At 34.4% G+C, this 12,004-nt stretch overlaps 1 protein-coding gene across 1 annotated transcript; it reads right to left on the bottom strand.

Moving 5' to 3' along the window:
• Positions 1 to 2,855: 2,855 nt before the first annotated feature.
• Positions 2,856 to 10,769, bottom strand: LOC131652841 (ABC transporter B family member 19). The gene is made up of 10 exons (XM_058922820.1): positions 10,096 to 10,769; positions 9,911 to 9,965; positions 9,574 to 9,749; positions 8,673 to 8,873; positions 7,945 to 8,204; positions 7,498 to 7,814; positions 7,184 to 7,407; positions 6,270 to 7,089; positions 5,942 to 6,183; positions 2,856 to 4,301 (listed from the first exon to the last, which is right to left on the bottom strand). The coding sequence occupies exons 1-10, from the start codon at positions 10,342 to 10,344 to the stop codon at positions 3,093 to 3,095; spliced, it is 3,753 nt and encodes a 1,250-aa protein (XP_058778803.1). The 5' UTR covers positions 10,345 to 10,769; the 3' UTR covers positions 2,856 to 3,092.
• Positions 10,770 to 12,004: the final 1,235 nt, after the last annotated feature.

Below are 12,004 nucleotides of genomic sequence, written 5' to 3' on the forward strand. Positions count from 1 at the left end.
AAGTAACTGACAAAAAGGGTCCCTTCCTTATTATCTTATCTCTGAATAAGTCAAATTGAAGTCAGTGAATCCAATGCATTATATTATATTTACCAGAAAATACAGTAATTGTTTGTTGTGATTTTTTATTACTATAATGTTTATATCTTACAGTTACATATCATCATGTACTGCCATAAATACTATGTACACCATTCAGAACTACAATTATCAAAACAATGTATGTGTGTGACAATGTGTTATTGCCAGAAGATATGGTGCTAGCTGGATGGACTATTGGAGTCTGAAAGTTTTCAGAATGAGAAACATTATGGTCAAAAATGTTTGAATAAAAGACTCATCACTAGTCACTACTGTGTCACAAAGCTGCTTCAAGTTTTCTGTACATATGTACCCTTTTAGAATCTAACTTCAACATGTATAGGACCCACTTTTACTCAGAAATTTCAGTCATTCTGCACCATTTCATTTTTCATCCACAAGAATTTATATTTGCAATTCAAATATGGCCATTAGATCAAGATTTAGGCTAGAGTTTTAATCCCTGCGGTCGGTTAGGGTTTTCACGTTGTCAAAATGATATAAACCGTTTGATCTTAGTCGTATGAATTATACTTGTTTTAAATCAGAACGGTCTAATTTTGATTAGATTGTCTGATATGCTCGAATGCGTGAATGCAATTTTTTTTAATATTAACCAAAAGAATAATAAATAAAAAAGTATTAGTTATCAAGGGGACGACTTAAGTGAGAACATTTGATTATTATGAGAAATAAGAACAATGAATCACGACCATTAAATTTTGATTTGTTGATTTTAATTGACTGGATTGATTTCTCTTTCTATGATTCTTAATATTTATTTTAAATCAACATAGAAAGAGAAATCAATCCAGTTCATTAAAATCAACAAATCAAAATTTAATGGTCGTGATTCATTGTTCTCATTTCTCATAATAACCAATTGTTCTCACTTGAGTCGTCCCCTAATTACCAATTAATTAAGCTATTTGTATTTTGAAAAATGAAAGTATAAGAGAAAGTAATTTTGATATAGTGAAAGCAACATGTGAAAGTTATTTCTGAGTCCACTAAAATAGAAACGAGAAAAAAGTAAACAGCAAAATGTACTGTATCCAAGACAGTTTGTGGACCATTTAACCACTTACACAACAGCATAGTACAAAACTTAGTTAGATTCTTCACTTTCAAAAATCTATCACTAGATTCGTTTCTTATCTACACTATCAAATTACATTTTTACCTCAAAGACTTCACTTTATGTGATAATATGATTAATAATAGGAGTCTTACTTCTTTTCTTAACCTTAATCAGATTATGTGAATTTTATAGGATAAAGTATATTATGTGTTGTTGATCGCGGTCTATCGCAAAGAGTCAAAATTGTCATTTTGGCCGCTTTATAGCACCATTATAGCGGATTATGATAGAAAGACCCGCAATATTGATCGATATTTATAATAGCGGCGAGCCTAAAAACCGTCATGCCGCGCCATTTGATAACACTGTCCATTATTACAATTTATCTCAAATAATTGAGTACTTTTTGTTTTTATGTATAAAAAGTCTTGGCCATAGAGTTGTACCATAACAAAATCATCTTGAAATACAATTTTACAGAATTCATGCAGGTAGGCATACATAATTGAGGCTCAATGATGTGATGCATCAATCCTACCAAGAGCCCAATGTCTTTGAAAATCTTGTTTCTATACACAAAAAGATGACCTCTATTTTCCTCACCTATCATTTTCTCTTCTTCTCAAACACAAATTTTCTCTTATATTATTACACTGAATTGCATTGGAACTACAATTTTGTGTGTGACCTTAATGGGGGCCATGCTCTCTTTTAACTTTTCTCTGATTTGTTTTCTTGTAGAACAAGTACTTATATGTATATTGTATCCTTTTCAATGAAGGTTACTAGGGGTGAGGCCCAATGCATACCCGTTTTACCCGATTTTTTTAGAGTCTAAAGTTTTAACCCGCACCCTTAAGATTTTTTTTAGACAGTGTAAAGTTTTAAAAGTTTTAACCCGCACCCTTAATATATATGTTTGCCCTAAAGTTTTAACTCGCACCCTTAATATATATGTGTGCCCTGTCTTGTTTTATGCGAGTTTTTGCAAACGTGGGAATAATAAGAATTTTTACAATTTTTATTCTGTAAGAGTGTAAGGCAATAATAAGAATTTTTACAATTTTTATTCTTCAAAATGGCAAGGCCCGCATGTATGTCCGTCCCGCCTACATTTTTTGGCGGAACAGACCAAAATTTTATGTCTGCACCTTCAACACACTTCCTCCGCACGTTTCCTCCGTTTTGTCCCATTTTTACGAGCTTGAGCACCTGTTTTGCCACCCTAGCTAAGTTTCATCCATGTGATAAAGGGTTGAAGCATGTGGATCATACATACCCCCTCTCCCCATATCCTATAGATATAAAGGTAGGTACACTTTTTTTAGTTATTTGTGGTGATAAAGTTCCCTTGAAGTGGTTCATTTTAAAGCCTTAAAAGCATATCATAAAAGAAACATTCCATCCATCCTTCATTACCAATAATAATTCACACCATCCATCTCAACTTATTTTATCTCTTATTTTGTTAAAAAGAGATGTAACCATTTGCTACTAGTCCTTCTTAGGGACCCTCAGAGAGAAAATTGAGTTTATCTTTAACTCAAAATAAAATAAAATCATGTGACAAACACACATGCATGAAGAAAAAGGCAAAAACAAGCCAACATGCAATTGTTGGAACTGAATTATATTAATAGTAAAGTACAAGAAAAGCTAAAACAAAAACAGATAGATAACATGCTTATGCACCTTTGAAAATATGATTAATAATTGATAATAATAAATAATACTTGATACTCTATTGAAAAATAGAGTACTTTTGTTCTTAAGGAACAAACCTCATTTTAGAACACATATCTACATCTAAAAAAGAGAAAAAAATCAAAGCATGAGGTTAATGGGACCAAACATAATTATCAACTCACAAAAGTCATTATCATTATCATAATCATATTTTAAGAAATTAAAATTTTCTCTTATTTCTCACTCATATGTGATGATGTTGAAGCTGCAAGAGTCTAGAATAAGCTCCTTCTGGTCTGCTTATGAGTTCAGAATGACTTCCTTGCTCGACAATGCGTCCGTCTTGCACGACGCCAATGCAATCGACGCCTCGAATGGTTGACAGACGATGAGCCACGAGCACGGTGGTTCGACCCCTCATTAGTCTCTCTAAGGCTTCTTGTAGAACACATTCGGATTCTGCGTCAAGTGCACTTGTTGCCTCGTCGAGTAAAAGTATTGCAGGATCCTTTAAAACAGCTCTTGCAATGGCGATCCTTTGCTTTTGACCGCCAGAGAGTTGCACGCCTCGTTCTCCAACCGGTGTCTTGTAACCTTCGGGTAAACCACTTACAAATCCATGCACATTGGCTGCACGAGCCGCTTCTATAATCTCGGCTTCTGTTGCGCCTTCTTTGCCATATGCAATGTTGTCGAAAATGCTGGACGCGAACAATGCCGGTTCTTGTTGCACTAAACCAATTTTAAGCCTTAAAGATTTCAAATTCAACTTCCTGATGTCCTTTCCATCGATCATTACTTTACCGACAAATGGATCGTAGAATCGTTCTATCAATGCAATAACAGAACTCTTCCCAGAACCACTCGCCCCAACAAGAGCTTGACTCTGACCAGCGCGGATTCTAAGGCTGAAATCTTTGAACACCATCACGTCCGGCCTAGAAGGATATGCGAAATCAACATGTCTAAGCTCAATCTCCCCACGAACCGATTCAACCATTTCAGCATCAGGATCATCAGGGTCAATTCGAGTTGATCGGTCAAGAATTGAGAAAACCGAACCAACAGCTTCACCACCACGGATAATCTCCGGAGCCAGACTAACAGTTTCCGCCACAGAATTCGCCGTGATCACCAAAACAACAAACACCTTGATAACTTTTGAAAACGTCGAAACACCTTTGCTCACTAAATGTGCACCATACCATAGAATAAGAGCTTCGGACGCGTAAAGGGCTAACTGAGATAAACCGAATAAAAGTCCCGATGTCAAACTTCGGCGCAGACTCTGGCTCTGCGGGACACGTAACTCATGACAAAAGATGGACAGCATCTTATTTTGAGCATTGAATGCTGCAACTGTTCTGATGTTGCTTACTCCTTCTCCTGCAATCATGCTTGTCTTCGCATGCGCCTTCGCTGTGTCGCCGGCGAACCCTTTGAGAGATAGTTGCTGTAAAATCCAAACACAAACACAGAACAAAACACATTGTTAGCACTTATTCAGAAGCATAACATTCTAAACAAACTCTTCAAGGAAATTTCTAACATATAAGATAAATTATGAATAAATAAATGTAACGAATTCGAATTTGCGCTACTGCAGTCAGATGTCTCTGCAACTACCAACTGAGTTGTCTTCACGGGACTAATTTAATTGATGTATAATTTTTTTTAGTGTAAGGTTGAAAGGAAATGAGTGAAAGGGTGGGTCCTATATAGGGGACAGATTGTTGATATAATAAGGACACCACCAACTGCATTAAAGACTTTGATATATTAATTGGAAGGTACATCCCTTACTTACCAATCAATTATTTTTTGTTCTGTGTCTATAGCATGCGCAAATTGTAGGACTCTATCCCTTTACAAAGATTAATTTTTAAGTGATTGATTCTACAAGTTAAAAAATTAGTATATCCTAAAAACAAGTTAAAATAGCAACAAAAATTTAGAGGCAAAATAGTTTTTTATTGTGAATAAAAGAAAAATGCTTGAAATTATTACATAAAGTAACATATATTTAGATTAAATAATAAAAAATAAATTTTTACACAAAGTAGCCAAAAGTTACATAAACTAATATAACCCAAAAACTTTGAATATTATTAGTAGTATTAAAAAATATGTGAGGCATGTGTGACTGTGAGTGAAGAAAAGTCCCACATGATCTCACGTGCACAGTCCAAATCTCCATTGGTTAAAACAAACAATAGTACCTTATAAAAACCAAAACCATATATATATATATATATATATATATATATATATATATATATATATATATATCACATAGAGGTCACATGTCTAGACATATAAACTAGACTGAAAAAGAATGAAAAGATCACGGGTAAAAGGCCAAAAACAAAAAAAGTTCAAATTCCTAGACAAATTAAAAGGTTTAGGATTTTATGAAAATGTATTAAAAATTATACAATGAAGTTTCCTCTATACACATGAATTTTCAGTTCACAATACCCGAAAAATACTCTTAACAAGTTTAGGCTAAAAATATTATTTTATTCTTCCATGAATACCAATGAAGGTCTTTTGGTATGGAATCTATACCCTATATATAATAAATAAATATTTCAGTGCAATTAATGTGCTTTTAATATTCAAAAATTTATATATAAGTCTGCACTTAATGTAGAGAAGTGGAAGGAAGCACGTGCACCCTTCAAACTAGGGTAGGGTCTTAGCATTTGTCGTTTAATGACAGTTTGTTTTGTGAAGTTAGATTCTTACACTGTAAAAGGGAAAGTGTTACTAAAGGTCTCAAATACTAGTGATAAAGTAAGAATCTCCATTGTTAAAATTTAGAGTTACCCTTGTTAATAGCCCCTATTCTATTCTTTAGGGTCAACCCATGCAATTTTAAAAATAAAATAAATAAAAAATATTTTTTGAATTTGAGTTTCTCTACATTAATATTTAATCAAGATCAGACGATTCATGTTTTGACATTGTATTTCATCTGATTTAATCGATGTCAAAACATAAATCGTCGTCTGATCTTGATCTTGATCAGACAAAGTTGGTCAAATGAAGGCTATACAAATAACATGTCATGATGTTAGGGGTGGGATTTACCTGAGCAAAATTTGCTAGAACAAGAAGAGGGAAAGTTCCAAGGATGAGCAAAGAAACCCTCCATTCAACAATGAAAGCAACAATGAAAGAAGTGAGAAGAGATGTCATGTTTTGCAAAATGACTGATATCCTCTCAGCAATGGCTGACTTCACATCAGCTGCATCCGTGGCAAGGCGGGCCGCAACAAGACTCGAGTTGTGCTCCTCCTCATCGAACCATCCAACTTCATTCCTCAAAATCGCTGACCAAAAAATAACATAAATTCGAAACTTATAAGTCGATTATATTTTCAAAAATGTCGAAAGAGTGAAGATCAATGTAACATACCTGCAAGCATCATTCTTCTGACCCTTGTGGTGAGATTTTCTCCCATGATACTAAAAAAGTAATGTTGAATCAAGTAAGCACCAACGGCATAGATTCCGGCACCAATGTAGATGAAAACATACTCTTTAGTTTTCTTCTCCATGGATGCATAATTACTATAGTAAAAGACTTCAATCATGTTGCTCATGACAATTGCAAAAGTTGGACCGATGAATCCAGAAAGAATAGATCCAACGGCTCCCATTATCGAGTAAGGCCACTCGGGTGCGTTCATCTTGAGTAGTCGGAAGAAGTATCCATCTGGAGCCGGATTCTTCTTATCGGTTTCGGCGTTTGAGATCATCTCGATTCGACCATCGGCTCCGGTGCTGTATTGGTAGCTCAAGTTCCTCAAGCTTCCTGACCTTAAGCTTAAAGACTTTGTTGAAAGTGAATGGCTTAGCCGCGAAGAGCGGTTCCTGCGAGTTGAAGGGTTTGAGAAGTCTCTATTTCCAACCATTTCTTGGAATCGGATAAGTGAAGCATAGGTTCCTCCCTTAGCAAAAAGTTCTTCGTGTGTTCCTGTCTCGACGACTACTCCTTGTTGAATAACTGCAATGGAGTCGACGTTTCTAATGGTTGATAAACGATGAGCAACGACCACTGTTGTTCTACCAACCATGAGACGGTCTAGCGCCTCTTGAACAATGCTTTCGGATCCTGCGTCAAGAGCACTAGTTGCTTCATCTAAGAGAAGGATCTTCGGATTTTTCAACATTGCTCTCGCAATTGCAATCCTTTGCTTCTGTCCCCCGGATAATTGAACTCCTCGCTCTCCAACCTGATAACAAATCAGATAACGTTACTTACAATTAAATGATCGATTCGAAGACGAAAAAAGTAAAAAATTGTTATATTCTGAAATTACTTCCAACCTGAGTGTTGTAGCCATTAGGAAGCAATGTAATAAAGCTATGAGCATTTGCAGCAGAAGTTGCGGCTTCGACTTCATCTATTGTTGCATCGGATTTTCCATAAAGTATGTTTTCAAGAATGGTGGTTGCAAAAAGTGCAGGTTCTTGGTTCACCAAACCGATTTGATCGCGTAACCATTTTAGTTGTAGCGTCTTAATGTCCACATTATCGAGAAGAACCTGACCTGCATAGCCGATTCGAAAGATCAACATAATTGTTCACCGAAAATAATAAAAACTTCAAAAGAGTGAAGTTTGTTTTTAGTTGCATGTACCTTCATTAGGATCATAGAACCTTTCGATTAAGGAAACAACTGTACTCTTTCCGGATCCACTACCACCAACAACTGCAACGGTTTTACCAGCAGGGAAAAAGATCGAGAAATTTCGAAAAATCATCACGTCCGGTCTTGACGGATAGCTAAAAGTAACATCCTTAAATTCAATGTTTCCATTAACCTCGGCTAAGCACTTTCCGTCCAATTGGTCTTCGACAATGGTTGGTCTCTGCTTGATGATCTCCATCAATTTGTATCCGGCTGCTTTGCCTTTGCTAAAAGCGCCTAAGTTTGAAAATGACTGACCCAAACTCCTGTTGAAGCAAATAAACAACATGTCACGATCAAAGGAACATTCTTACGATATCGAAAATGATAGATATTCATTCATCCCTTCTACCAAAACAAGTGATAATAAACTCAAAAAAATCAAATTGCACTCACATTCCACCAACAATGGCCGAGAAAATAGCTGTGAATGCCTTGCCTCCATCGGTTTGTCCATTCCTGATAAAAACACCGGCATACCAAAAAACTAGCGCCCACGACATGCAAGCTATACCGTATGTGCAACCCAAGCCTAAACCTTTGGCCATTCCTGCCTTGTATCCAAGCTTCAATGTGTTTTGAATCGCATCGGAATAAGAATTCAACGCCTTACTCTCACCAACATAAGAGTATACCGTTCGAACTTGAGCAATCGCCTGAACACATAGCAAATAACAATGAAGATCGATTCATTAGTTCTGTACATTAATCCGTAACTTCTTTTTAATCGTGTCAATTTCAAACCAATGAGTATGAATCTCAACTTTCCAAGCAAAGGCAATAGTTGGCATTAGAGCAACATACACAACTATCATCATCAACAATCATAATCATCATGCTTTTTGATTATTTACTTTACTCAAAAAAGAAAAAAGCCAAGAACTTTATGACTATGGCACATTAAAATACATCATTTAAAGTTAATCATTCTTTGAACTTATGTCACAAATTCATAAGGATCGCCATGCTTTGCTTGTATGCAAAAAGTAAAAAGGACAAAAGTGCTTTTTCCTAAACATGCTTTTTTCCAATGAGCAATTTTTTGTGTTACTTTCCATATAAAGAAACATGTTCATTCATTCACATCATGCTTTTCAAGCTTCAACAATGGATTTAACATTTACCTGTTCAGCAATTATGCCAGCATTTGCATACGATTCGCGACTCTTCGATGTAAGTCCGGTGAGTGTATAAGCATATAAACCACCAGCAAAAGCAATTCCAGGAATCACTGCAACACTGAGAAGTGCTAATCTCCATGCTGACACAAAACCAACCACAAGTCCGGCCAGAAAAGTTGATAGATAATGTATGAAATTCCCAACCTATAAACAATCAAACACAAAAAAAGGTTCAACCATCGAATACAAATCTTGGTACTCGTAACATTTTAGATTACAAGTATGTTTGGTGTAAGACACGTGTCAATTGTCAATGTAAGTCTCGAATTTAGCATCAGTGTCGTATCAAATGTCATGATATCTTAAAAGACTTTAAATCTCAAATCTATGTAACATGTCAGTGTCAGTCTCGTATCTAGTGTCAGTGTCGTATCAAATATCATCATATCAATCTTTAAATCTCAAGTATATGTAACGCTTTAGATTACAAGTATGTTACGCGTGTCAATTCGTCATTATCGCTCTTGTTTTTAGTGTCGGTGTCGTATCAGATGTCCTAATGTCGTAACACATTTAAAATCTCAAATGTGCATTTGGTGTCCGTCACGCGTCGACATATGTGCTGCATCCGGGAACTATACTACACAATTCTTTATGGAGAAAAAAAAGGAAACTAATAATGTCAGCAACCCCCTCAGGCGCATGTTAATAACTGTCTTGCTAAAATGCACCACAATGAGCTATAATCATATGGGGGCCCACTCTAATGTACACCAACTACCACAGAAGGCAAAATTTAAAGTAGTGATAAACTTCAAAAAATGCTATATTAAAACAACCTTAAACCACATATAACCCAACAAAAAAACATTAAAAAAATGGAAAAAAAATTCAAATTAAGCACCTTCTCACTAATAGCATCTTGGACTAATAGTGTATCAGTTGAAACACTGAAAACTATATCTCCAGTTCTAGCATCTGTATCAAAGAAACCAACATCTTGTTTAAGCACTGCCTCTAAATACTTCTTCCTCAAGGTGCTAACTTGCCTCTCTCCAGTATACATCCAGCATGCAATCTCTGGTAAATTAATAAACAAAAATTCATCAAAAAAAAAAAAATTAATTAGTTTTTTAAGACTTTTCATAGAAGTTTAATTATTAATGTGTGACAAAAAATGTGAACCATACAATAATTAAGCTTAATACAAGATGATGATACATGTGAGGAAAAAAACATACCTGCATAAGATGATACACAAACCACAAGGCCAAGGTACACAAAGTAAAGTGCATACTGCAATGATGATCAAAAGAAGAACAAAGAAAAGTGTTAATTAAATCAACAGATCTGAGATAAAATTGTTAAGAGCTTGAGAAGGATTTTTTAGAATAAAATGGTGGAAAAAAAATTGAATTTTGTTAACCTTGGAAACTTCATCAGTCATTTTCTTCAAATCCATTTGGTTTTTACCAAAACCGTTAACCATTTGACCAAACAGAAGGAAAAAAACAGGCATAGAAGAGCCATGAATAATGGCACCAATACTTCCTGAGATCATAAGAATCCAATCATACTTATCAGCAAATGAGAAAAGCTGATAAAAGGGTAAGCTTTGTTCCTTCTTCTTCTCTGCTTCAGGCAATGAAGCTTTAACATCAGAAGCTTCAGCCATTAGAACAAATGAAAAACACTGTCTTTTGATGAAAAGGTTCAAAAAAACTGGATTTTGATAAAAGGGTAGGTGTTAATTCTTATAAAAATTGGATTTTTATAAAAGGGTAGTAGTCAAGAAGTGAAGTGATTATAATGTGTGATTTTTTGTGACCATTTTAAGGAGATCTGATGCAACCATTCTTTATGTGTCAATGTTGTTTTTTTGGTTTTGACAACATCAGTGAAAGGGAAAAAACACTTCCTTTGCTGGAAAATTTTAGGTGTGAGAGAGAGTGTGTTCGTGATGTGTTGTTGGACAGTGGTCAAAGGTTGAAAGTGGAGAGAAGAGAACATAGATTTGAGAAGAGAGAGTGTGTTGATTTATAGTGTGATAGAACACTTTAACTTTGGTTGTAAAAATACAAAGAGGGTGTGATTCAATTAACTTTAGGTTGATAACAACCATATAAAGGAAATGTATTAAATAGTGTCTTGGGAATATGTACTTCTAGAGTATAGGTTAAAAATATTAATATGTGACTAATATTGTGTTTGAAAAATCATGTATTTCATTTTTTTTATATAAAAAAGTTATTTATTTTAATAAAAATAAAAATAAAAATATTAATTTTTGACTAATTTGTTGGCATGACTCTAGTAGTTAATATAAATTGCTCACATTTTGAAAATACACCTGAAATTTAAAATATATATTAAAATTTTAATGTCTTGATGTTATTTTTTAATTTTTTTGTTTGATTTTGATTCAATGTTTGTTTGGGAAAACTAAAAAAAGTCTAAAAATATTGTATAATATTTTTAAAAAAAATATTAAAATTATGTATTTAATGTATTGGAAATTATAATATTAATTTTTTAATAAATATTTTTTATCTGGAATTTTTAAATTAAAAATATTCTTTAAAATATTACATATACTGAGGACTATGAAAGTAACACCCTGAATAATACACATCTAGAAAATATATTATACTTAGTATTAATTGGTACTTATACAACACAAGTGTCTAACGACATTATTATATATACATGTCCAAAAGAAAAAAATATATACAATATGGCACAAGTTATACAAAGGTGTCTAATAAAAAACTAAGAGCTTTGTACAATGTCCACAATTGCACATAATCTACAGCATAAGATCACGATAACGAAAGTCTCTGAAACATCGTGGGAAAGACTTATTTGTCTTTAAACTGCAAATTAAAACAACAATGATAATGAGGTGAGATAATAGTCTCAGTGAGTTCCCCTATCCTATAGGTTCACTCAGCTCTAAAGAGATTTATTACTGATTCCTAACTCAAGTCTTCATCTTTCATCACCTTGTGTGTCACTCTCACAACGTAACTTAAGGGATATTTACGCTTCGTATGGAAAACTCACAACATGAGTTTTCGCAAACCTAAAGAATCATTATTCGGGAATGCAGACTGTAACACCAGGGGGATTAGTCCAAAACTTGTCACATGATCTAATCAATCATCCGTCAGATATGGTTGATGGAAAATAGCAGACCTCCACTACACATATTATACTATCTACCAGATATGGTCAATAGACATCAGACATCCAGGGATCATACTCTCCATCAAATATTGTCAATGTATCTAGACCTCTATTGCGTAGAATACACTTCATATCATATATGGTCAATG

This window comes from Vicia villosa, linkage group LG2 (genome assembly GCF_029867415.1).
Source record: "Vicia villosa cultivar HV-30 ecotype Madison, WI linkage group LG2, Vvil1.0, whole genome shotgun sequence".
In the NCBI taxonomy this organism is placed as follows: Eukaryota; Viridiplantae; Streptophyta; class Magnoliopsida; order Fabales; family Fabaceae; genus Vicia; species Vicia villosa.